The 27782-nt window shown below is 44.7% G+C and overlaps 1 protein-coding gene across 9 annotated transcripts in view; it reads left to right on the plus strand.

The window, feature by feature from the left end:
* The window catches only part of Dapk2 (death associated protein kinase 2), a 166570-nt gene that overhangs the window by 51781 nt on the left and 87007 nt on the right, over nt 1-27782 (plus strand). For 8 of the 9 annotated variants that reach the window (XM_058573353.1, XM_058573355.1, XM_058573348.1 and 5 more), the window contains 2 exons: nt 10563-10784; nt 20652-20790. In XM_058573353.1, the coding sequence (XP_058429336.1) occupies nt 10563-10784; nt 20652-20790 (361 nt within the window). The remainder of the gene's footprint in view (nt 1-10562; nt 10785-20651; nt 20791-27782) is intronic. The other variant, XM_058573354.1, reaches the window with a different exon arrangement.

Raw genomic sequence — 27782 nt, forward strand, 5'->3', positions numbered from 1 at the left:
GGATCCTGTGAAGTGGCTAACCCTGGTGGTGGGAAACCCAGATATCACCCTGTGTGTCTCTGGAATGTGTTTCACACTGATATACACATGTGACATACTGACCTGCCTCAGAGAATGCTAACAGGTAAGCTGGGATGGGGCCTGATACCTCAGAGATATTTTGACTAGATGTGGTGACACATGCCTGTAGTCCCAGCTACCTGGAAGGCAGAGATAGGAGGATTACTTGAGTGCAAGAGTTTGAGACCAACCTGGACAACATAGCAAGACCCAGTCTCAAAAGAAAAACAAGAAACAGAAGAGATGTCCAATCCTTCATTTCTGACGAGGAAACTGAAGCCCCAAGGGGGTTTGGAAGTTGGTGGTAGAACCAGGACTCCTGACTCTGCCCCAAACATGTGATCTTCCCCATTTACAGCCCTGTATGTTTGGGAGAGGTGATCTTGGACATTGTCAAGTAATGACAAGGAAGTAAACTTTGAATGAAAAATTCACAGAAATTCTAAGAAATAGGTAGCATCCATCCTAGACGGCTAAGAGAGTTGAGTATATCAATGAAGTAGTTGCAACAAGAATCTCTCAGGCATTAAGATTCAGGGTACTGGGGTGGGGTATAGATAGTGGTAGAAAGGTAGCTTAGCATGCATAAGGCTCTGGGTTTGATACCCAGTACCAAAAAAAAAAAAAAAAAAGAAAGAAAGAAAGAAAAGAAAAAAGTGTACACACACATTCCTCTGCAGAGCCACTTATTCTGTGTAGAAAGGCCTTTCTACATCCAAGTAGTTTCTAACTTGCCACCATTAAAACCCCTTTTTGGGGCTGGGGTTATGGCTCAGCGGTAGAGCGCTCACCTTGCACGTGCAAGGCCCTGGATTTGATCCTCAGCACCACATAAAAATAAAATAAAGTTAAAAAAAATTAAAAAAAATTTTTTTTGTTGGGTATGGTGGCCCACCTGTATCCCAGCTTCTATGGAGGCTGAGGCAGGAGGATCTCAAGTTCAAGGCCAGCCTGGGCAACTTAGTGAGACCTTGTCTCAAAATAATAAAAAATAAGAAGGGCTGGGGATGTAGCTCAGTGGTAGAGCAACCCTGGGTTCAATCCCCAGTAAATCTCCCCTCTATCCACCCACTTTGCCACAAAAGCCTCATTTTGGTGGAAGATGCCATTAAAACGTGAACATGTTAGTTTGAAGGGGGGTTAGGTTAGCCTTTGGAATCCTTTCTCATCTTATGTGAATCATAAGAAAGATCATAGGAAAATGTGGGTCAGGGAGAAGCAAAATGTTCGGATGCTGGGTGCAGGAGAGCTCTGCACTAGAGGGAGGGTCCAGCAGGTGGGGATGGTGATATTCTAGAAGATGAACTGTTTGCTTCACTATTTTATGAAGGATGGCCCCATACCCACCCCCAACATACATAATAACAGAAGAGTCATCCCGGACTTTTCCATTTTTTTCTCTGCAGTCCTTTTCTTGCTCTGCAGCCTGGGCTCATGCTTAAGGTCCCATCCTTCATGGTCTAGTCTCCTGGGTTTTTCCCAGGCTGTGGGGCTGGCTGTTTCTAGAAGTGGGCAAGCTGACCTGTTCTGTTGAAATTCTTCCATTAATCAAACATACATCTGATTGTAGGAACTTGGATGGTAGAAGGTGCCCAATACAACTGAGCACAATTGGTCACTTGACTGCCGGATCTCCTCTTCCTTCCACCCCCATGAGAAAGGGAAGAAAGGGCAAGTTCAACTTCCCAGTGTATTTCTTAGAGAAAGTGGCCACTTGATAGGGAGGAAATGAGGTAGAGCAATGATGACCTGGAGTCTCCATAGATTGAAGCATTTGTGGATCCACACCCACCCCCATCTCTCTCCAGCTGTTGGGTGGTTAATAAATGAAGAAGATGGGCTGGGGATGTGACTCAGTGGTAGAGCATTTGCCTGTCAAGCACAAGGCAGTGGGTTTGATCCCCAGGACCACAAAATAAACAAATGAATAAATAAAGGAAGACTAGAGGAATACATTCGTGAATGGATGGATGGATAAATGGAAGTTAGGTGGATGGGTGGGCGGGCAGATGGGTGGGGTGGGCAGCCCCACTCTGCCACAGTAACCTCTATCATGTCAGTATCTAGACTCTAAGGGAAATATCAGTGGATACAAAGTTGGATTTTCAGTGAAAACCTTTCTATATGTAGCCAAATCTAACTTAAGTAGAGACTAATTTATTTTAGATCTTAGACTTGTGGGCTTATGTTCATTTGACAACAGTATTAAAATATGCTTACACTTAAAAACAGTTTCCGAAAGTAATCATCCCTCAGCCCAACTTGGCTCTGCTCAACAACTCAACAATTCCTTCCTTTTTGTGCTTTAGGAGTTTTTTCTTATTAAAAAAAAAACTATTATTAAAAAGAAAAAAAAAAAGAAATCAAGAAACACAGGAAGGAAGTTAGTCTGCAGGACCAGGGAATTAAATGAGCTAACTTATGAAAGCAGCTGCCGCAGGCCAACCAGAGCAGCCACCTGTGACTTTGTGGACAGGGGCCATTTGTAGGTCAGTGTTCAGTTCCCTGGACACTTCTGGTTCCTGACCCTTACTTATCCTATACATGTTTCTTACTCTTGACCCTGAGTTTATGTTAGTTGGAGTGACTTCTTGAAAAACCAGATAATAATTTTTTGCAAAGCATCAGTGTGTTCTGTTTCTCTATTTTTCTTTACAGTTTGAAACTTCTTTGGGATCGCGTGCTTCCATTCTATTGAGCAGTGCTTTTCAAACTGGGTTTCCTGGAACTTTGGGGGTTCCATAAAGCTCCTGTAACCTTCATAATGTAAGGGTGGTAAATGGGTGGGTTTGCCTTTCCCCAAAAAGTACACATTTTTTTTTTTTTTTGGTGTGTGTGGTGGCACTGGGAATTGAACCTAAGGGCACTTTACCACTGAGTTATATCTCTAGTCCTTTTTATGTTTTATTTTGAGGCATGGTCTTACTAAGTTTCTGAGGCTGGCTTTGAACTTGAGATCCTCTTGCCTCAGCCTCCCAAGTAGCTGGGATTACAGGAATGCTGGGATTACAAGAATAACAGCTTTTTATCTGTTTTACATATTGGATTTCTGTTAAAAATTTACTTGAGAGAGGGTTCTACATCTTAAATGATTGTAAAAGCCATTGTCAAGAATCAGTTTGGTGGTCAAGGAAGAGAAACAGGTTCATTTGAGAGCAGGTTTGACTCATTAACTGAGAGAAAGGTCCTGTTGAACAGCCCAGGCCCTCTTCTATTGGCAGGTTCCTGCTTAGCCCATATTGCGTGGTTCCAGATCTTCCACCTGATTCAGGCCGGTTTCCTGCTGCTCCCTCCTGTCTCGCTGCCTAGCCCAACATGCTGCCCCCTGGCTTTGGATAAAGCTTTGCTCCTTATCCTCATCTCTCTGGCCTGGAATCCTGACCTGATTCCCACTCTGACTTCTGATAACACGTTTCTTCACTCTATTTTGGCTTCCTGGCTGTCTGGTCTTGTGCTTGCCCTGAACTTAGGTAACAATGTCCTAAAGGGTTTTCTGCCTTCCTGGATCCTGACCTCACTAGGAGCCCCTGCTTTTCAGCAGCCATGGTCCTCTCCATCACTATCTGCATTAAAGCTGGGATCTGAGGATGGGGTTCATGGGGACTGAATCAGGTTCCAGAATGCACTGGGACTGGAAACCGGAGATAGCATTGGATGTGGTAATCCAGTCAGTGGAAAGAAATGATAATTCACATTCATGGAAAACAAAGTTTACGTGGTACTTTCATATACTCATTTCATTTTATTCTCATTGCAGTCTGTGAGACAGGGATGGTTTTACATCTGTGTTAAGCACAAAGAAACCGAGGCTTGGAGTTATGTGATTTGCTAAAAATGGCAGAGGTAGAAATAGAATCTGGATCTTTTTTAAAAAAATATTTTTAGTTGTAGAGAAACACAATCCTTGTATTTTATTTATTTTTGTGTAGTGCTGAGGATCAATCCCAGTGAGTGCCTCATACTTGTGAGGCAAGTGCTCTGCCACTGAGACACAATCCCAGCCCAGAACTTGGATCTTTTGACTCTAAATTCTGAACTTGAGTGTTTGAGCTTGGAAACAGATTGGTTGCTAAGGCAATGGGGGAAAGGGTCTTATTCCTGAGAATTAGGAGTGACTTGGTTGGAGGATTGATATGTTGGGAAGGGCTGGGGATAAGAGGCAGAGTCAGTCATAGAGGCTCCTCAGTGGAGCCTGGCCAGGTAGAGGAATGGAGAGGGTCCTCAGCTATACCATCCTCAGACTCCCTGCCCGCCCCCCCACCTCAGGCTGATTTGATTCCTCCTGTCTTTGCCTTTGAGACACATTTGCTGAGGGTCCCATTCCTACTCTTGGGCTGCACCTGGGGTGGCCTTGAGTGGAAGTTCCTAAGCATTATCCTTACCCTATGACCCTGAAAACTTGCAGGGTAATTCCAGAGGAATTTTGGCTCATTGTTCTCCAGGGTGGGAAAAGGAACTGCAGTGATTGCTATGCGGAAGCAGGAGGAACATGATGCCACATCTTTCTCTCTTGGAGTGCTTCCCATTTGATACCTCACATGGCATCTTGTCCCTGGGTTGTAGGGACCTTGCATTCTGTGCAGCTCCATCTCCATCTTGATAAAGTGTGGCTTTGGGATGAGTCACTCAATTCATTGCCACTTTAGAGATGACTGAGGAGAATGAGTTAGATCTATTGTTTTCATAGTCCTTACAAAAATCTTCAGCAGCTGGCCCCTGGGAGTTGACAGAACACATCCAGTTGGCCATGGCTTCCACAGAGGATGGGGGTAGGAGGGCAGTGGGAGTGGTCTACCTCGATGCAGGCCCTGAGAATTTAACACCAATAATAAAATAAAGTATAAAAAAATCACTATGCTTTTTATTATCAGCAGGTGCCAAGCTTTTAAACAAGAGCAGGAATAAAATACCTTCCTGGGAGCTGAGGGTGTAGCTAAGTGGGAGAGTGCTTGCCTAGCATGTGCAAGGCTCTGGGTTCCATCACCAGCACCTCAAACAAACAAATAAACAGAAACCCATACATGAAACTCCTCCCTTCTATGGTGGGTCTTCCCCCCACTACTTGGCACACCACTGCAAGCTAGTTACCTAGAGAGCTTCACTGAAGCTGGAATCAATAGACATGGATTTGTATCCTCACTTTGTTGCCTGGTTCAACTTCCAAGTCATTTAACCTCTCCAAGCCTCAGTTTTCTCATTGGTAAAATTGAACTAAGATAATGCCTGCAGATATTAAAAAAAAAAAAAGAGTGAGCCAGGCATGGTGGCACACATCATAATCCCACCCTTTTAGGAGGCTAAAGCGGAAGGATTACAAATTTGAGGCCAGCCTGAGAAACTTAGCAAGATCCTGTCTCCAACAAAACCAACAAAAAAGGCTGGAGATGTATCTCAGTGGTAGAGCTCCTGGATTCAATCTCTAGTACTGCGAGGAAGAAGAAAAAAAGAAAAAGAAAGAATGTAAGATTAGTTTATAAAGAGAATAGTTATACTGTCCATATTGCTATGCAGATCTATCCCATAGTGTGACGTTTGGGTCATTTCCAGGTTATTCCCACTTCACAGTGAAGAATTTGGGAGGATTGAGTAAGGCTCTTCCATGCAGTTTAGGAGCTGGGGTTGGGACATTTCTGAGAACTGACAGGCTGTTATAGGTGTACTTGTTTGGTGCAGTTCCTAGGCAGACAACAGGAGAACTTGTGTGAGGTGCCAACCTAGACCCTGCCAAGTTTAGATGCAAGTACATTTGCCTTCAACCTAATCTCCACCCAGCCCACTCTGTCCTCCCAAGTGCTGAATGAGTGAGGAGCTGAGCCTTCTCAGAGAGGCAGGTTCTTAATAGAATTTCAAGAGAATGTAATGGCAGAGTAGGCAAGATAGTTTCTGTGTCTTGAGGATTTACTGTCCTTTGCTAAACCTTCTTACATGACTTTGCAAGCCAGCCTCAGGCACCGAGTTCCCACCTGTCCACACCTCCTGGCTTTCCTGCAGCTGGATGGCAAAGTTCCTTCTCAGACATGATCTCATGATTTCCCAAACAACCCTGGGAGGTGGGCAGAACAGGTTTTATTGTCTCCATTTGACAAGGGTGGAAACTAAGGCCCAGGGGCCTGCACAGGCTACTCAGGGTCACAGCGGGTTAATGGAAGGTCTCTAACTAGAACCTATATCTCCTGATGCCAGCCCAGAGACAGAAATTTGGAGAGTAAAATGGAAACTTTCATTTCTGTTCAGAGTTGTCACAGGCTTTTTGGAATTTTCTGATAGGAAGCTTTTTCAGGTGACAGAGGGAGAGATATGAACTGACAAGGCAGTTCCTTATCCATACCTATGAAACTCTTTTGTGCAGATGGGGAAGGGGATGGGAGGGGGGTGGGGAGATTCAGCCCAGACTCTTATGCATACTAGATAAGTACTGATCACTAAGCTATATACCCAGCCCTATTTCTTCCCATAATTTTTGAATTAGTGTTGGCAATGATTATCATTAGAGGTTGTCTGTCTCTCCTCTGCTCCCTTCCTACATGATTCCCTGGGTGTCACTCTCCTAAGAGAAGCCCTTACCACCTACCTGTCTCCCTCATAGCCCATCTGGTTGACTTCCATACTGTGGGGCCTCACCATCTGGCTGCAGAGCCTGTCTGGTGGACAGACAAATGCCTGTCACCATCACTGTCTTTACCTGCCCTTAGGTTTGCTGGTGCACTCTGACTGGGTAATAGGGCCATGTCAGGTTCTGCTTTTTTGAATCTGTCAGGAGTACAATGGTTATGGGGTAGTCCACTGCAAAATTCCACTTCTCTTATCCCCTGTGGCCTAGGCAATCTGTCATAGATTGTGAATGAATACCACCGTAATTTTATTGCTGACCCTCTCAAGCAAAAACTGCTGGTGAGCTGAAGGAGGTGGTGCATGCCTATAATCCCAGCTCAGCTACTTTTGAGGCTGAGTCAAGAGGATTGTATATTTGAGTCCAGCTTAGACAACTTAGTAAGACTGTCTTAAAATAAAAAAGGGCTTGGGATATAACTCAGTGCTTACCTGGTATGTGCGAGTCTCTGGGTACAATCCATAGTTTAAAAAAAAATGCTAATGGGAGAGATGCTCCTTCTGATTCCCTCTACTTCCCTTAAAGATCAAAGAATGCTGCAGGTAGATGTATAATATTGCAAATGACAGAAATGATAAGAGTAACAATGGTGTGGTTTCTTCATGTGTGAAATGGAGATAGAGGGCTATTGTAAGTCAGTGGTTCTCAGCCCTGGCTGCCCATGAGTTACCAGAGAGCTTTTAAATATCTCTATCTCCAGGCTGTAGCTAAGAGCTAGGAGCTCAGAATCTCCAGGCTGAGACCTAGACCCCAGGAGTTTTAAAGTTTTCAGGGGATTCCAATATGCCACCAAGGCTGAAAACAAGTGCACTAGGATCAAAGAGTTGGCTAATTGTTTAGAACAGAGATATCCCTGTAGAGTGTAGTAGGACACATTTGTAAACCTAGCTACTTGATAGGCTGAAGCAAGAGGATCTCAAGTTCAAGACCAGCCTCAGCAACATAGTGAGGCCTTGTCTCAAAAAACAAAAAGTCTTTGGGGTGTAACTCATTGGTAGAGTGCCCTCTGGTTTCTAGTCCCTGTACTGGCACGGGGGGCGGGGGGGAACAGGGATATTCCACATCTGGCTATTTTCTGGAATCATGGGGGAGGGGTTCTTTTAAAATTATGCCAATTTCTTAGCCATACATTCCAGACCATTTGAATCAGTGACTTCTGGCTGTAGGTGCCTGTGCTCAGCTTTCACCTCAGCTAGTGGTTATGCTGATGCTGGGCCAACATTATAAATATTTCCAGTCTTCATAATTATCTAGCCAAGGAATCATGATTCCTATTTTACAGATAAAGAAACTGATGTTCAGAGCAGGTAGCAACTTGAACCATGTGATAGCATAAATAAGTTCCTAAGGCCATGCCTGTCTTATCTTGAAGACTGATATTGTTGATCAATCTCCATTATGGGGGCTTGGGGCATGGCCCTGGAGAAGGGTGTTCTCTCTTCCCTAAATGGCTCAATCAGATGAGGTAAACCAGCCAGCTGTCTTTGCCTTCCCTGAGATTCCCCACAGCAGGTTGAGCACAGGGTCCTTCCCCAGTGAGGAGAGGTGAGATGCAAGGTGTGGCTTGGTATTTGGCTCCTCTTAGTCACCCACTCTCAAAATACTTTCTTTGGAGGGAGATTAAGTCTGTCCCAGTCATCTCCCAGTGCAATGCTGCTCTCACAAGGAAGAAACTCAAGAGGGAAAAGCAAACACTCATTTGCTTTTTGAGAGTTTGAGGAATTTTTCAGGCATGTGACATAGAAAAATGTCTCTGTTCCCCTCATAAGACAAAGAGTAGGCTATGTCAAGGTGTCCTAAAACCTGTAGCTCTACTTGAAAAAATTGCTTTTTGCCCTTCCCAAACCCTAATGTAGTCAAAACAGCTTGGGATTGGGAGATGGGGGACTTGGTGCTACCACCTGCATGCTCTGTGAGCTTGAACAGCCCACTTAAAATTGTTCAGCTTCACGTTCTCCATCAGACAAGTAGAAACTCAGGGCTGCTATGACAAAGCCACAAGAACTCTGAAATGCCAGTAGCCTCTTGAGGCATCAGAAGAAGAGGAGTGTGGCTGCGCTGCCACCAAGGCTCACAGCCGTCTGGAACCAGAAGGTTTGTCAAGTGTTTGCTGGCATCCTCTCAGGACCCAATGTCCCCAAGGCCAGAAGTAGCTCCTAGTGACCATCAGTGTTAGAGACACGCTGAATGCATTCAATCTGGCTTCACTCCATCTGTATCAGTCCCTAGTGTATGGGCAACTGAGAACCAATGTTTGGGGTCTAAATAGCTGAAACTTTAGAGTTAGTGGACAGTGCAATAAAAATTTGGCTCCAGAAAACCTTCCATGCCCAGCCCGGTCCCCAGGGACCTCTTTCTCCCCAGAACTCCCTCTGCACCTGTTGCCTGTGCCTTTGGTCCCTGCTCCTTACTGCCCAGCACACAGCAGATGCTCAGTGTTGAGTGAATGGGGGATGAGGAAGGAGACATTCATGAACCTGTGTTTGTGACATTTCTAAAGTGCTTGCCATGGAATGCTGTATAAGTGTTGGTGAATCTATGCCTTGCTTGCTCCACATGACTTTCTTGTTGTCACTCAGTTTATTTTGAAGACCATCTGACTTAGGGTTTTTCTAATAATAGAATGGTCTAGATGTAATGCTATTTTCTGAGGTTGAGGCAAATATCCAGGGTATCTCATCACCCCAGAGCCACTAAGAGAATACTTCTTTAGTCTGGGGTTTGGTGGCCCCTTATTAAGCCATTAAGCTGAACCGTAAAACTTTCTGATCTGGGTGTGATGGCTCAAGCCAGTAATCCCAGCTATTGGGGAGGTTGAGGCAGGAGGACTGCAACTTTGAGGTTGGTCTCAGCAATTTGATAAAAGCCCATCTCAAAACAAATATAAAAAGGGCTGGGGATGTGGCTCATGGGTAGAGCACCGTTGTATTTAAAATCTAGTACTAAAAACAAAACAAAACAAAACTTTCTGGGTTACCCAAGAAGTGGGTTTGTGGGGTGGCAAGAAAACCTGGGGCAGAGTAAAAAGGGATTATGAGAACCCTCAAGAGGTGTGGCCACTGACAGTCTGCAGGGATTTAGATCTGCCCCTGCTGATGGCCTGCTTAGAGATGGAGAAGCATAAGATTGCTGCTCTTCTCTTGGGGGTGGGCTGCCCTTGGAGCACTTAGGAAAGCTGGCTCAGGGCTACTTGCCCCTCTGGCATGGGCACGCTTTCATGGTTATTGCTTTGAAAGGATGAAGTGAAGGATTCCTAGGCCCAGCCCCAGTTGCTACGGAGCAGGCCTTCACCCCTGTGACTGTCTGAGGGGCTTTGTGGACCGTGGGTTAGGCAGCCAACTTTTGAGGCTTGGGTTTGGGATTAACACTGTGATGACCTCGGGCAAGCCAGTGCCTCAGTTTCCTAATTTTATAACTCTGTAGTCACACTGTCATGGTCTCCCACTATGATGATTACCCTTGTCAGGCTGCCTGTACCCCAACCTCCACCCCAACCAGAATACCTATCAAGACCACCTGCTTATAACACTGTGATTTCATCTGGTGGATTAGACTTGGGTGCCAACTTTGCAAGGTGATGCTTTATAAGGACAAGGCTGTCATCCTGATCAAGTCAATACTTTTCAGGGGCTTGGTGTTCACCTTTGTATACTCAGGATAACAATTTTTACATGCATTCCTAGTTAAAGGTAGAAGATTTATGAACAGAAGGGAAGCCAAATACTTGTGCCATCTTGGTCACTGGTTGTCAGCCAGGTGGGGATGCTGGCCAAGGGCATGATTTGTCCTGTTCTGGTAGAATGACTGAATTAGTAACCCAGTAGCTGGCAGTGGGGGTAACTTCCCCAGTGGGCACAGGACATCCTAATTGTTTGTGTCTGTGTTCCTTCAGTGGCCAGTTTGCTATCGTGAAGAAGTGCCGGGAGAAGAGCACAGGACTGGAGTATGCGGCCAAGTTCATCAAGAAGCGACAGAGCCGGGCCAGCCGGCGGGGTGTGTGCCGAGAAGAGATCCAGCGGGAGGTGAGCATCCTGCGGCAGGTGCTGCACCCCAACATCATCACGCTGCACGACGTCTACGAGAACCGCACCGATGTGGTGCTCATCCTCGAGCTGTGAGTGAGGTGCCAGTGACCCACGGGGGCAGGAGGGGCGGGCAGGGTGGTGAAAGCTTTAGCTAAGGCTAGGGGATAGCAATGACCAACCTAAGCTCAGACCAGAGGTGAAGACAGTGGTGGGCAGTTTCCCTCTTCCTCAGTCACCCCCATGCTTCTTCTGAAACTGGACCAAAGGAGGGACAGACAAGCTTGCTGAGTAGCAGGGGCAGAGGGCGATGGTCTCAGTCTTCTTTTCATTGGTCCTGGGGATGGAAGGGAAGAAATGACTGGCGCTGGGTCATCTTCTGGCTGGAGGAGCGTGAGGGAGGGTGAGAGGGGGCAGCGGGTGGGGTGGGGAGCAGGGGAAGCTGTCAGGAAGGAATCTGTTCTATGAGGAGGGGAAGAACAAACATCCTTTGAGCTCTATGACGCTCTTCTCCAGCCCTTTCCTGGGGAAAATCCACTGTATGTGTACTCTGTTTAACACCTTTATTGTTTCCTGATAACTATTATTTAGAGAGGCCGACTATAGGCAAGCATTTTATGGGTGCATTACGTTTGTCATCTTGTTCAATCCTTACAACAACTGTGATGACAGAAATGTCGTCTAACACAGGAGTTATTTTGTATTCACTGAGCCAAGCACTTCTATTACCTGGTCTAGCCCTCAGAACAATGCTATCACATGATGACTCTTATTATCCCCATTTACAGACAAGAACACTGGCAGGCAAGGTCATTTATAAGCCAGGAAATGACAGGGCCAGGACTGGAGTCCATATGACTTGTGCAGACAGCTATAGACATGAGGCAGGACAGCATTGTGTTGGTCTAGGTGAGGAGGACTTCACAGTGGTTGGTGGAATTTGGATAGATGACACCAAGATTCCAGGGGTTGGTTGGCCACTGTCATGTTTACTTGGTGCCTTCTCCAAAGAACAGAGAGTTAGGGCCCTGGCAAACAACAGGGTTTGAGGTGGCCCAGGTCACAGTGGCTATGTCTAGGAAAATGTTCTAGCTGGGCATGTTGGCACCTTCCTGTAATCCCAGCTACTTGGGAGGCAGAATCAAGAGGATCTCAAGTTCAAGGCCAGCCTGGGCAATTTAGTGAGACTCAGTCTGGAATAAATTTTTATAAAAAATTTTAAAATAATGTTCTGAGCTTCATAAACATATGCATCTGCCAGTGAGCAGGGAAATGGGGGCATTTATCTCAGTGATCCTTGAACTTGGGTAGTTTACCTCATGGCTCCATTTCAGATCTCACCTGCAAACCAGGTAGCCATCCTTAACCTGCCAAAAAATTGGGTGTACTACCTGACATTTGAAATCATTCTATTTTAAGAACTATCTTTTTGTTGGCAAGATATTTAAGAAGTACAAGATGGACTGGGGTTGTGGCTCAGTGGTAGAGCACTTGTTTAGCAGGTGTGAGGCCTTGGGTTCAATCCTCAGCACCACATAAAAATAAATAAGTAAAACGAAGGTACTGTGTCTATCTACAACTAATAATTTTTTTTTAAAAAAGAAGAAGTACAAGAACGTTTGTATATTCTTGAATTTGATTCAAGCCCGATGTTTAAATGCATAGAATTGTCTGTGTTCTACCCTTCTATAGCACCCAGTGTCCATTCTGTTTTCCTTATACGTGTCCCTATGCCTGTCTGACCCAGATAAAAGCCTGATGTGTTCCTCCAGGGATGGCCTGCAGGGTTCGAAGTCAGCCATTAGTAATGGGCCCTCTTCTTGGGAGCTCAGGGGCACGCACCATCCATTGCATTGCACTGATGCTCCTGCCACTTGTCTGGGCTACTGTGCTTGTTGAATTCTGATTGTTCACAGTTTCTGTCTCCACTTCTAAGTTGTCTCATTTCTCTCGGCTCTCAGGATGCCTATCTATGGAGTACTAAGGACTTTTTTTTTCCTTTTTGGTACTAGGGGTGGAACCCAGAGGTGCTCTACCACTGAACCACATCACCAGAGTCAGTATCTCACTAAGGTGCCCAGGTTGTCCTCAAACTTGTGATCTTCTTTCCTCAGCCTCCTGAGTTGTGTGTCATTGTGTCTGGCAGTGCTAAGGATTTTTAAAATTAGGAAAGACCCAAGTTCACTAAGACTATGTCTAAATCATGTGTGGCCAGAGTCTGAGAGGGAAGACCTCCAAGGAGAGGAATTCATGGGCTTTTTGGTGAATTTTTTGGTGAATCATGTTGGGCCTGTAGGAATCTTTGACTTCTGGGTCCTCGCTCTGCCCTCTAAGTTACTGGTTTTGCTTAGTAGTTGAATATGGGTGTTGGCGTCCACTTGCTCAGTTGAAACTGCTTAGTTACAGGTTTGATGGAGAGTCCTATCCTGATTCCATGGCCCCTCTCAGCACCTTGTCTGGTATAGGGCTTCCATTTACTTTCTGCTAAAGCAGTTAGGAGGAGGAGGACATGAACAAACCTGACTCAAGCTCCTTTCAGCTGTCACTATCCCATATGTGACTCCCTAGAAGGAGTTGCCTCTGGACATGGCTGCTGAAGGCAGGGTTGGAAAGAACTTAATTGTCCATACAAGTTGACTTCAGTGTGGTAGGAAGAATACATTCAAAATCTCAGTAGATTAACTCATGTCTTATATGGAGCTTTCTGTGAAGAACATCAGCCTTCCAGTGAGGGCCAGGCAGGCCCCTCATTGCAGCCCCTACTACTCAGGACCTCCCAGACTCCAAGCTTGCAGAAAGTGATACCCTGTGGTTACAAACCAGAGAATGGCATGGTGGTGGTGCTGAATTGAGTCCAGCTTCCTGGGCGCAGCAGCTCTGGCAGCATTCTCCCCACTGCTACATAAGCAGATCATTTGTGCATACATTCCTGGAAGAGTTCTGGAAAGCATTTGGGCTGGCAGACCAACCTGCAGGGAGGAAGGAGACAAAGGTCAGGTTAGCAGGCAAGGAACAATCCTGGAAGGCTTGAGGAAGAGGCCAGGCTATTCATTTTGCTTTCCATATCAAAAAGCTAAGGAGATTTAGGTGTGAAATGAAGCCTGGAAGGAGATGGGAAATGACTCCAGAGCACAGGTCATAGAGTCAAGAAGTCCTTGGTAGAAACTTGTTGCTGGACACATCGTGGTGGATACTCAGGAGGCCGAGGAAGAAAGGTGGCTTGAGCCCACTATGCCCCTTGGGTGCCCACAGGCAATATTTAATAGTGAATAGCCACTGCTCTCAACCCTGTCTGTCGCTTCCTCTCCCTCCCTCTTCTCTCTCTCTTCTCCCTCTTCCTCTGTCTCACTCTCGCTCCCCTCCCGCCGTGGTGCTGGCATTTGAAGCCAGAGCTATGCTAGGCAAGTACTCTACAGTGAGATTTATCCCCAGGGTGGGACCCTGTCTCTTTTTAAAAAGAAAAGAAAGAGAAGAAAAAATAACTGTGTTCATGGGAAAAAGAAATAAAGCCCAGGCTACTTGATTAGGCTTGGAAAAGAGGCACCTGAGCATTGATGTGAATGTCCCCAGCCTGGGTATCCAGGGCTTGGATAATCACCTTGGGTAGATTCCTCAGCCTTCCACTTTCTGAGTCTCTGGGAGAGATTCTAAGGGCTGCAGTGACTGTTCCCTTTTTCATCCCAAGGAGATCATGTCACACCAGGTCTCCTGCCCAGGTCACATCTTCAAACAGATGACTAATTACTACTATCCAAAGTCCTCACCCAGCCTCGGTTTTCACTTTAGTGGCTTTGGGGTAACAGGATAGATCATCATTAGAATGATAATCTTTTACATTTATGCAACACTTTATTTAAAGTAGGAATAGTAGAATTATTATTTTAGACTGAGAGATTTGCTGGAGGTCATAGCCTCATTTAACCCAGTTGGGGGACTAGGAGTATAGAAGACAAGGGTGGGACTGGGTTCTGTGTTTCAGAGGTGACACAACAGATTTGAAAATCTGAAAAGGCTCTAGAGAGGCCCCTTGTCTATGCCAAGTTTTTGCTGTCTATATGATACAGAATATTCTCTTATTACTTACTTATTCACTCATTTATTCATTCTTATGTGGTACTAGAGATTTAACCCAGGGATGCTGTACCACTGAGGTGTATTACTACCTCTTTTTACTTCTTATTTTGAGACAAGGTTTCACTAAGTTGCTGAAGCTGGCTGATCCTCCTGCCTCAGCATCCCAAGTCATTGGGATTACAGGTATGTGCCATAGAACCCTGGCCCATATTGATTTTTTTTTTTTTTGTACCAGGGATTGAACCCAGGGGCACTTAACCACTAAGCCACATCCCCAGCTCTTTTTCTTTTTTTTTTTTTTTTTTAATTTTGAGACAGAATCTCACTAAGTTGCTTAGGGCCTTGCTAAGTTGCTGAGGCTTGTCTAGAACTTCCGATCCTCTTTCCTCAGCCTCTTGAGTTGCTAGGATTACAGACATACACCACAGCTCCTGGCTCATATTAATATTTTAAATGCTTTGTTTCTTTCCTTTGTTTTATTCACCAAACTTCTTTGAATGGCTTTCTCATACTAGGTGCAGTGGAGTCAAAGATAACCTGGCTGGGGAGAGAGTCAGATAAAGATGTCCAGTGTGTTGAGGGCCTGGCTGTAACTGAACAGCAGGGCAGTGCCTGGGTGGCTTTCACTCTGCATCAACAGTTCAGGCTTTGCTATGTGGAGAGAATGTGGCAAGGGACCTGTGGTGGACTTGGACTTAGGACACCTGGGTCTAAATCTTGGTTGTATCACTTACTAGCTACGGGACCTTGGGCAAGTCACATACTCTCTTTGGACCTCAGTTTCATCATCTGATGAGTGGAGATAGTCACTCCATCATACCTCTCAGGGTGGATGAAAGGCACAAGTGAGAGAATGTCTGGGAAAGCACATTGCACAGGTGGCAAACTTTGAACGCAAAATCAAGCCCTATTCTACCTCCGCCACCCCAGCAGTGATACTGTGCATGGTTTTTACTTCAAGAACTTTATCAAAGACCTTATAGCCTGTACCCAACATTGCATAAAGATTCCTCCCACTCCCACCCCCACCCCAGAGGTGATTAGACTGTTTTCTTCTCCTGTTTCACAAGAAGGAAAGCTAAGCCCTAGAATTTTCACATGCCCCACCCCAAGGTCAAGGTTGAGTCTTTGGTGTAGAAGAATTGGGATCCTATCCTGGCCCTTTGATCCCAGTCTGCAACTCAAGGTGACTCCTGCAGCATCTGTGGGGGTGCTCCAGTTTCCAGCACCTGTCCCAGGTCAGTGTAGGGATACGGTGGGGCACCGGATGACTTCACCATGAGACACTGAGAAAAGAGTGCACCAGACTCACCCCCAACACTAAGGTAACCACTTCAGCCCTGTGAGCAGAGTGCCACTGCAGCTCTTACAGATGGTTTGTACCAATGTACCATTCTTGTCTCACTCTCTTGTCTCCCTCTCACCTTCCTCCTGCTCTCTTTTTTCCCTCTTCTTTTTTTATGCCATTGATTTGTTATAAAAATTTGGTCATTTGACCTGGTAATTATCTCAGTTCAGATTTAACTTATTCCTTTCACAGTTATTCAGCACATTCCTCTGCCCCCTATATTTCCTGTAAATTGGTAGTTAGATCTAAAGGAGGTGCCTTCCTATTGCTACTGTCCAATAGAAATGTAATATGAACTAAATATGTAATTCTGGTTTTCTTTGTGTTGGGGCATACTGGCAACTGAACACAGGAGCATTCTACCACTGAGAAATATCCTTTTATTTTTTGTCTTGAGACAGGTTTTCACTAAGTTGCTGAGGCTGTCCTCAAATTTGAAATCTTCCTGCCTCAGCCTCCCTATTTGCTGGGAATAGAGGTATATGCTACCACACCCAACTATTTCCCCCTCCTCTTCTTCTTCTTTCTGTTCCTCATGTATGGTGCTGGGGATTGGACCCAGGATGTTCTACCATGAAGCTACATCTCCAACCCTTTAAATTTTTTTTTTTAAATTTTGAAACAGGGTCTTACTAAGTTGCTCAGGCTTGTCTCAAATTTGTATTTCTCCTGCCTCAGTCTCCCAAGTAGCTGGAATTACAGGAGTGCATCACCACACCCAGCTGCACGGATTCTTTTATTCCATTCCAATCTTAATTATATTACTCAAGACACACCTACTTCATACAATGATCAATAGGTTACTGAACAGCTAAGAAAGAGTTAATGTAGCCACAGTGTTAAAGAGGTAGCACTGAGAGCAAAGGCAGAGAGCAGACACAGAGGCAAAACCGTTACTGCAGGTGGTCAGAGGAGATTAAGAACCAGCCTAAGAACTTGTTGAGGGCTCAGAACTTGTTCAAGGAACTTGTCAAGTGGTCTGACAAGGTGATGGGGTAAAGGACCAGTGTGTCCTGTCTTAGGGGTCCTTCCCTATATGCTTCAGGTAAGAGAGTTGAATCATTTGGTGGTCTAGTGTGTTTGATAAGCTCATGAACCTATTTTCTCTGATGAGGCTTTGATACACTCATACATCCATCTGCCTCTGATTTAATTTGAGAAGTTCATAGGTGGTCATTTTTTTATTAGTACAATTAATCTATTCATCAGTTTGTGCCTTATGATTGTGCTATGTAGCTTGGGGTTGTTCTTTTTTGTAAGTTCTATATGTCCAACACCTAGTGGTTTAGCAGTTTGACCAGGAACATTACCAAGTCATGCTGCCTTAGCACTTGACTCAAAATGCAGTAACTCAGGGCAAACTACTGCTTCATAACTCAGGGCTAACTCCAGAGTAACTCAGGGTTAGGCACGAGCTGAAAACTGCTGTTCCATACTATGTGGAGTAACTCAGAGCAGGGTCACAGCTGGCTCTCTACAGTCTCTAAATTCTTAACTGATTCCAGCATCAAATCCAAAGTTTGTTTACTTTGGTGCCAGAAATTGAACCCAGGGCCTCACACATGCTAAGCCAATGCTCTAACACTGAACTGCTTTCCTAGCAACTACAAGGTTTAAAGTCCAAAGTCTCATCTAAATATCATCTAAATCAGTTATGGTGAGACTCAAGGTATGATTCATTCTGAGGCAAATTGCTTTCCAGCAATTTGTGGAAATGAATTTGTATGAATTTGTGACATAAAATGTGTTATATACTTCCAAAATACAATAGTAAGACAGGCATGGGATGGACATTACCATTCCAAAAAAGAGAGAATTTTAATATTTATTTTTTAGTTTTTGGTGGACACAACATCTTTGTTTGTATGTGGTGCTGAGAATCGAACCCGGGCCACACGCATGCCAGGCGAGCGCGCTACCGCTTGAGCCACATCCCCAGCCCCCAAAAAAGAGAAATAGGAAAAAGGAAAAGAGTGACAGGTTCTTTTTTTTTTTTTTTTTTGTACTGGGGATTGAACCCAGGGGTGCTTAACCACCGAGCCACACCCTAACCCTTTTTTATATTTTATTTAGAGACAGGTTTCACTAGATTGCTTAGGGTCTTGATAAATTACAAAGCTAGCTTTGAACTCACGATCCTCCTGCCTCAGCCTCCCCAGCCTCTGGGATTACAGGCGTGCACCATTGCGCCTGGTGGGAGTGACAGGTTCTGAGTCAGTCTAAAACTTGAGACTCCAGAATACTTTTTGGCTTAATGCTCTGCCCTTCAGGCCCTCTGGGACAGAGGTCCTGCCCATACAGCTTTGGGTGGCCCTGCCCTCGTGCTTTTGCTATGCACAGCCCATGCCTCAGTTCTCACGGATTCTCCTGGCAGAAAGTACACCTGTGGCTCAATTGGTTTGAAGTCTCAAGGACTCCCATTCCAAGGAAACCTAGGTGGAGGCAGCCATACCCACGTGACTTTGCTTCACACAAGCCCACAGCAGGGCTCCTCTGGGAACCACACCTGAAGTGTGTGATGATGATAGAGTTGGAGAGCCCACTCTATGAGGCAGCTCTGGGTAGTGAGCCCTCCTATGGTGGTTCTATTCCCCAGGCCCTGGCACTATGGGTCTGTGATGGGAAGGGCAGACCCCTTTTCTTCCATGATCCCTGAAATGACTTCAGGGTCTTTCTGTCATTGTCTGGGACAGTAGATTGACTAATCTCCCTATTATTATTAGATTAGATGGCTGACTAATCTCCCCCATTGTCTTGCTGAGTAGCAGCTGGCTTCCCTTGACATGGCTGATCCAGATTAATCTCTTTATGAGCAATCCTTGGCCACACCTTTGTTCTCTCCTAAACAGGTTTGCTCATTTTTTACCCCCAATGTAGTAGGCTGAGAATTTTTCCCACTTTTAAGTTTTATTGTCTTTTTGATAAACAATTCCATCTTTAAAATATTTCTCAGCTGGTCACAGTGGCCTGTGCCTGTGATCCCAGCAGCTCAGTAGACTAAGGCAAGAGGATTGCAAGTTGGAGGCTGGCCTGGGCAACTTAGCAAGACCTTGTCTCAAAACAAAAATTAAAAAAAAAGGATTGGCAAGCTGAGAGTGGTAGTACATGCCTATAATCCCAGCAACTCAGGAGGCTGAGGCAGGAGGATCCCAAATTCAAAGCCAGGCTTAGCAACTTAGTTGTGTCCTAAGCAACTTAGAGAAAGACTCTGTATCAAAATAAAAAAGGGCTGCGGGCATAGTGATAAAGTACCCCTGGGTTTATTCCCCAGTACCATAAAATAAAAATTTGTAAGACAGGGTGAGCAACTCAGTGAGACAAAATAAGGCTGGGGATGTATGTGGCTTAGTGGTCAAGTGCCCCTGAGTTCAATCCATCCCCACCTCAAAAAAAAAAGGATGGCAATGTAGCTTAGATGTAGAACACTGCAGGATTCAATCCCCAGTGCTACAAAAAATAAAATAAAAAAATAAAAATAACTAAGAATAAAATAAATAATAAATTAAAAAGATAAAAATTGAAATTAAAAAGATAACACATTTCTCTCTTTTTACTTACTGTGAGCAGTCAAGAGGAACCAGGTCACTCCTTCAACATTGTACTTAGAAATTTTCTCAGCCAAATATCTAATTTTTTCATTCAACCTTCCACAAATTACAGCATATAAACAAAATTCAGCCAAGTTCTTGGCTACTTTGACTTTTTCTTCATTGCCCAGCATCTTGTTCCTTATTTCCATCTGAAACCTCATCAGAATGGCCTTTACCCTCCATAGTCCTACTAACATTCTATTCATGACCACTAAGGTATTATTCTCTTACAAGTCCGAGAGTCTCCTCCTGTCCTTCCAAGCCTTCACCAAAATCACCATTCGTAACCCATTCATGACAACATGGACTGGGTGGTTTATTTAAACAGAAATTTATTTCTCATGCTTCTGGAGGCTGGAAAGCCCAAGATCAAGGCACCAACAAATTTGGTGTCTAGAAAGGGTTTACTTCCTCATAGATAGCATCTTTCCTGTACCCTTGCTAGGCGGAAGAGATGAATGAGCTCTCTGGGGGTCTCTTTTATAAGGGCTCCAATCCCATTCATGAGGCCTCCACCTTTATGATCTAATCACTCCCCAAAGGCCCCACCTCCCAATATCATCACCTTGGGGGTTAGAATTTCAAAATATTAATTTGGGGGGACACAGGTATTCAGACCATAGCATCATTCCCCAATGCTTCTTTCCATTCTCTGCCACCTCAGTCATACAGAGAAGATGGTAACTGCCAGGATAACCAGGGACCTGGGCCTAAGTGTCAGCAGAGACCTTTCTGGCAATATCCTCAGGGTGATTTGTGCCCTTGACCCCCAAAAGAAAGAATACAGCAATCGGTGTTTGATGTTGCTTGGACAAGATCCTAGGCAGGGCAAGGGGGATTCTGCCTTCCAGGATGCCTGGGGGTCAGGTGCGGGGTGCACCCATCCACCTGGCCTCATGACACACAAGGCTGACCGGGCCTGGGCCCTTCCTGCTGGTGTCTTGCAGAGTGTCTGGTGGAGAGCTGTTTGATTTCCTGGCCCAGAAGGAGTCGCTGAGTGAGGAGGAAGCCACCAGCTTCATTAAGCAGATCCTGGATGGGGTGAACTACCTTCATACAAAGAAAATTGCTCACTTTGATCTTAAGGTCAGTAAGGGGAATAAAGGAAAATCAGCATAGGGCAAAGGGGTCCAGTCCCTCCCGATGTCATTGCCAGGTGGGGCCCAGTGCCCACTTGGCTCTCTTCCCTTACTTTAAATTTCAAATCCTGAGGGCAGCTGGGCACAGTGTCACTCTCCTATAATCCCAGTGATTTGGGAGGCTAAAGCAGGAAGATTGCAAGCTCATGGTCAGCCTGAGCAATGTAGTGAGACCTTGTCTCAAAAATAAAAAGGGGCTGGTAGCTCAGGGGTAGAACAGCCTCAGGTTCAATCCCTAGCACTTTAAAAACCAAAAAGAAAAAAAAAAGAAAGAAATCCTGAGGGCTAGGGATATAGTTCAGTGGTAGAGCACTTGCTTAGCATACACAAGGCTCTGGATTCAATCCCCAGCACTGTTAAAAAAAAATAAGTAAAATAAAAATCAATCAGTTAATTAAATAATTGAAACCCTGAAATGATGCATGGTAAGTGTCCACCTCTTCAGATTCATTTCATCTATCAGACTTTCTGCAAATTAGGGCTGACTTCAAGAAGCTTCTTAATCAACTACAGGCACCTTTTCTCTTCCAGGGGTCAGGTAGGACATAGATTTTAAATAAGTAGACCAATGACAGGAAGCTTAAAACCAAACCCATTTCACAAGATTGAACTTTTCAGTAACAAAGAGCTCTGTCCTGAGTGGGTGGAGGGTTTGGAGAATTGCTAAAGTTGGCTGCCTCTCTGGTCCCTGGGAGCACGGTGCAGCCTCCAGCATTCCTCCACCAGAGACTATAAATCTTTGAGCCCAGGGACCACTGGCTGCCCTCTTCCATCCGACCCCAAACACTGGACATAAACTGCTTCCAGAGCCCACTGATCATTTGTGGTAACTGGCATTGAGGGTTGATAAAGTTCACACTGACCACATAGGACTTCATGAAGAAAGAATGTGGTCAAAGTAGAAGGATCTGTTCCTTAGTAACTGACCTCAGTCACACAGACATCTGATGAGCCTTGCAGATATCTAACAAATAAAGGTCCTTGAACTTGTGGTCAGACCCATGTTTCTAGGAAGGAGGCCCATTCATCCTTCTATCCAAAAATCCCTGTGGCCTTTTACCCGGCTCTCTCCTGGATGCCTGGATATTGCTGAGATGCAAAATCACCTGAGGCCTATCATGGCTTAGTACAGAAGATAGATCAATGGCTCTAAATGTATGATAGAGAGAAGCACAAGGGCACTGGGGATCCAAATGACGATATACCTAAGACTGGGGTATCAGAGAGGGCTTCCTAGAAGAGATGGTATTTGAGTTGAGTGTCCTGAAGGACTCGCAGGTGTTAGCAGAGGGGAAGGCCCTTCTGAGGAAGAGAGGCCAGCAGATTACACATCATGAAACAGCACAGTTCATTTAGGGAAGTACAGGCAAAGGGAATATGTGCTAAGTGGCTGGGAAATAGGCCAGGAGAGGGGCAGGAGGCAGACAAAAGGAGTTGGAGCTAAGCCAAGAAGGTTGCACTTTACCCTGAGAGATACAGAGGCCAGGTGAGCAAGGGTGTGTTTCGGAGCCATCCCTCTGGCTGGAGTATGGATAGGATGGGGATGGCCTGGCAGCTGGGGGCCCAGCTAGCAGGCTGATAATCTGGATGAGACATGAGGAGAGATGGATCCAAGATCTATTGCAGGGCTGGGGTTGTGGCTCAGTGGTAGAGCACTTGCCTGGCATGTGTGAGGCCCTGGGTTTGATCCTCAGCACCTCATATAAATTAATAAATAAAATAAAAGATCTATTGATAACTAAAAATATATATTTTAAAAAAGATCTATTGCAGAGGTCAAACTGAGGATTGATTTGGTACCTAATTCAATGCGGAGTTGAGGGAGAGGGCAGGGTCCAGAATGACATGCAAGTTCTGGGGTGGGGGACTGGCCCAGAGAAGCTATGGCATGCTCGTAGTCTCACAGCTGTGCCAAGGTGTGGGCTCAGTCCCCTCACATAGGTTCCTGCCCCAGCTCTTACCCTGCCTCACAGGGTGACCTGCTGTGAATCCCCTTAGCAAGTCCCCCCTTGTTATATTGATTGTCACAGTATTTTGAATTTAGAAAATGTTTCTCTAGGGTGTTGAGTAAAAGTTGGGATCACACAGGAGGGTGACGCCTGGGCAGGCCTTGGACTTCAGGGTGGTGATACACTGAACAGGAAATGCTCTGCCTAAACTGCACCTGGGTCTCCTTCCCGTGGACAATTAACTTGTTGTTTTCTTGTGTCTGCTGGCTCCAGAAGACGGTCTCAAAATGGGCTCCTTTGTCTTTCTCTTGCTGGAGCCCGCAGGCCTGATACTGAAACAGGTTCATGGTGTTTGGTTTGCTTCCGTGGCAGATCATGTGGTGCAGGCGGGCGGCTTGGAGTCAGCCAGGTGGGACTTTGCTCCTCACTCCCGTGTACCAGGATACATCTGAACCTCAGTTTTTCTTCTTGGATGCAACACATTTTTGTTGCGAATAACAACAGCTACCTGGCAGAGTTGTTGTAACAGAGAGAAGAGGCATGAAGTGCTGAATATGGAATATGTGCTCTGTAATAATAATTGTTATTGTTATTCCCCTTCCCAGAATAGAGGGAAAGAGAAGACAACTCATTAGTGTTTTGGGATCTGATAGGCTAAGGAAACGTACTCTGCTAATGCAGTTCTCAATTGCCCAGCAGAGAGCTGAGATTGATTTCTAGGTGAAACTGCTGGTGGGGCCTGGCCTGGTATCTAGCTCCTGGGCTCAGTCTGAACATTTCCCATGACCAAGAGGCAGCCCAGGTTTCCCTGGAAGCATGTAGGGTGGCAATGCTGCTAATCCCCACCCATGGCTGTATATCCTTACAGTGTATGGACTCTGAGCTTTCTAACTACCTGACTCATAGGTCCCTTCACTCAGGCCCAGCTCAGCAACTTGGGGAAGTGATGAGTAGCTGGAACTCAGAGACATCCCCTCATGGTTGAATAGACGCTTCCTGCATTCAGGATGTGGGTAATGTGTGTCTCCTGGCTGGAACTTTCTTTTTTCTTTTAACTTTCTTCTCTCTCTTTCTCTCTCTCTTCTGTAATGGGGCTCCAACTCAGGGCTTTGTGCATGCTAGGCAAGTGCTCTACCATTGAGCTACATCCCCAGTCCTTTTTGTTTTTTATTTTGACACAGGGTCTCCCTAAGTTGCCAAGGCTTCATAAACTTTTAATCCTCCAATCTTGCTCTCCCAAATTGCTGCAATTACAGGCATGTACCACTCTGTCTAGCTTGTGATGGGTCCTTGCTACCCATAGGATACATGAATCCATTCTCAGCATGGCATTCAGGCTTTTCTTGCACTATCTCAGCCCTGTTTCTGGCCTCATTTGCCCTTCCCCACTCCAAGACACCAGCCCTGCACATTCTGGCCTTTCTCCTCCTCCTGTTCATGCTGCTCTCATCCAGGATGCTGCTGCTCTTCCTTTTTCCTCCCCAGTGACTTCCTGATCATTCTTCAAGGCCAGCAGAAGTGGCATTTCCTTTAGCCTTTGCCATCTCTGCAACCTCCAAAAGTATAACTAAGAACTAACCTGCTGGCCAGGCATGGTGGTATATGCCTATAATCCCAGTGGCTCAGGATGCTGAGGCAGGAGGATTGTGAGTTCAAAGCCTCACCAACTTAGTGAAGCCCTAAGCAACTTAGTGAGACCCTGTCTCTAAATATAATATTTTTTAAAAGTCTTGGGATATGGCTCAGTGGTTAAGCTCCCCTGGGTTCAATCATTAGTACTAAAAATAAATAAACAAACTAGCCTGCTTCTCTGCTTTTGCTGCCCTTTGTACAAATTTCTGCTAAGAGCATGCATCATTACGAATCACTTTCTTCTGCACAGTGCTTGCCATATGATGAGTCATTCTGTGTTGAATGAATGAATGGATACCTTAGTGAAGAACAAATGTGCTTATGGATGTGCAAGGCCCTTTCATGTCTCACTTGGAAAATGTAAATGAGGTTACAGGTAGAGTTTAATTCAATAATGTGAACATTTCTTGAGGGCCTGCTATAATCCAGAGGGGAGAGTGACAAATATCAATGTGACGTAGCACCTGACCTCCAGGGGTCCACTGTGTACAGGGAGATGCATACAGTGATTCCATGGGAGGCCATATAAAATAAACACTAATGGATTCTCACCAAATAATGCCTGCTTCCAAAGGGTGAGCTCTTTGTGTGAGCAGAGTGGAGATCATCCTGGTGTGTGTTGCAAATTCACCATAGATGTGGTAAAGTGGGGCTGGTAAGGGTAGATGATGTTGAAGTTACACAGATGGAAGGGACATTGAGGCTGGCTGCCCCTCAGTGCCAGGTGGCACCTGACAAGCCTCCTGCAAGACAAACAACTAGGAAGTGGGGCTCAGTGCCATCCAGGAACCTCACCCATTTCAACACAAATAAAGGTCTTCTAGGGAGTATTTGTAAGTGGTTTTATGCTTATTTTGGATTTGGGAGTTTTCCCTGAGTATGGGTGTGTCCTTTCTTTCCCATCCCCACCCTAACCTGATCCAATTTGAAAATCTGAAATGGAAGAGTCTCCAGGACTAAGGGTATTTTAAGTAAAAGAACAAATCATGAGAAATTATTAAAATTGGATGCAAGCCAAAACTCTGAGCGGGCCTTTTGATTTACCCCTGTAGTGCCTAGAATCATCCTCTGTGCTGCTCTTAGGTTCATAGTGTGATCAGGACCACTGGTTAAGCTTTCCTAAGAATGATAATGATAATGCTTTAAGTGTATATGGAATTTTTCTAGAATGTAGCATGCTTACACATCTTTTTTTTCTCATTTAACCCATTGAAGAAGAAGATATTCTCACTTTTTTAACATATAAAGCAATTGAAATTCAGAGAGATTAAATAATTTGCCAAAAATCACACAGATATTGAATGTTGAGGACTTGAACTTAATCAGAGAGGAAACTCTAAGAAAAGCTGAGTTATTTCACCAGATGCTAACAGTCCAGATTTTTTATTTCCTTAATTCGTGCTTTTTACACACAGTTAATCCAAGTCTATACTGTGCTATAAACATATTCTTTACATAGTTAATTTCTCATCTGGTTACACTGTTTTCCCTTTCCAATAAGCTATCCCTCCAATTTAAAAAAATTATATGTTATGAATTGCTGTAGAATGTGATGCATTTGAGAGTTGAACTGGTATGAGCTTGGGGCACAGGAATACAGAGGCAAAAGAGAACTGTGGTCTTCAGTTTGTGGGAGCAGACATGATCCCCACTTTTCAAATGAGGAAACAAATAAAAATGCCATCCCTTCTCCTTTTTTTGTCCCATGTCCTTTCCCATCACTGTTAGGCTTCTTGCTTCTCCAGTAGCCCACTGCCCTGCACTGAACCCTGCATAGGCCTGACCTCACTGAAGTTTCCTGTGTCCAACTAGAACTTTCTGGGGAAGGGTACAGGTGATTGAACTCAGGGGCACTTGGTTACTGAACCACAGTATTTTATTTAGAGACAGGGCCTCATTGAGTTGCTTAGCGCCTTGTTTTTGCTGAGGCTAGCTTTGAACTCATGCTCCTCTTGCCTCAGCCTCCTGAGCTGCTGGGATAACAGGTGTGCACCACCATGCCTGGCTCCAACTAGAACTTTTTAAGTCACATCCACAGCCACCATTAGCCCTGCCCTTGCAGTGGAACTCAGCAGGAATGAAAGTATAATTCTGGAAGCAATTAATGAGGCAGAAAGATCTTGACAGTCAAAAGTCCTCGGCTTAAACCTGGTTCTACTACTTATTAGTTGTGTGGCCTCTAATAAATTACTTAATTTTTGTGAGTGTGGCGGTGCACACCTTGAATTCCTGGAGATGGAAGGATGAGGCAGGAGATCCCTGGCTAGCCTAGCTACTTAGTGAGATGCTGTCTCAAAATAAAATAAAGATGCTGAGAATATTCCTTAGTGGTAGAGCACTAGTGTAGTGAATACAAGGTCCTGGGTTCAGTCCCCAGTACCATTAAAACCAATATCAGGAAGGAAGGAAGGAAGGAAGGAAGGAAGGAAGGAAGGGGTTGTAGCTCAGTGGTAGAGCACTTGCCTAGCATGTATAAGGCACTGGGTTTGATCCTCAGCACCACATAAAAATAAATAAATAAAATAAAGCCATATATATATATATGAACTCAGATAGTAATCTACTTTAATGAGGTTCTGTGCAGTAGTTTTCTGATAACAGCAAGATCCCTGGGGGAAAATGTATGTGCACACATAAGTTTACTATGTTTCACAGATAAAAAAAAAAGATTTGTTACACACTATTTACAAATAATTAAATACACATATAACATTCTTCATTGTAAATTCCACAGAGCAGAATGATTCTCATAGAACACTTTCCTTGGTTCTTGTCAAACTCTTGTATCAGTTCCAACCTATGGTTGCAGCTAACAAGAATATTGTTCTGACAAGAATATTGGCTAAAATTTTTATTTCCATCAAGTAAGGTGAAAATGAAATAAACATGTTGTAACTTATTTGCTAAAGACATAAGTGACTTCTTTGCTGAATGGGACAGCGGTTTTTGAATATTGGAAGAATGCTTCCTTTTTTGTGCTATTCACACAATAATGGCTGCAGACAAGGCACCCTTTTAAGTTGAATTTGTTATTAAGTGATCTTCATAATTTTTTAAAGTCTAAAATCAAAGAGAAAATAAGTTGGGTCTGGATTTGTAGTGTTTTTCAATTTCTGTGGTGTAAGTCTACCCACTAGCTGATTTCAGGGTGCCCACATGATGTCACTGGATTGGGAAGTGGTATGCAGCAGCAACCCATCATGGAGTACAGGCCAATGGGCATACAGACACAGCAGGCATGAAGAACCTAGAGAGAGTAGAAAATACTAAAACAGAGTATATTTTTTCTAAAAAGGAAGTTACAAGTTTCAATATTTATAATTCTTAACATAAGTTTTAATTCATATGATTTAATTTT

This window comes from Marmota monax, unplaced genomic scaffold (genome assembly GCF_021218885.2).
Source record: "Marmota monax isolate L192 unplaced genomic scaffold, Marmota_monax_Labrador192_F-V1.1 WCK01_AAM20220418_F8-fsc00078, whole genome shotgun sequence".
Classification (NCBI taxonomy): Eukaryota; Metazoa; Chordata; class Mammalia; order Rodentia; family Sciuridae; genus Marmota; species Marmota monax.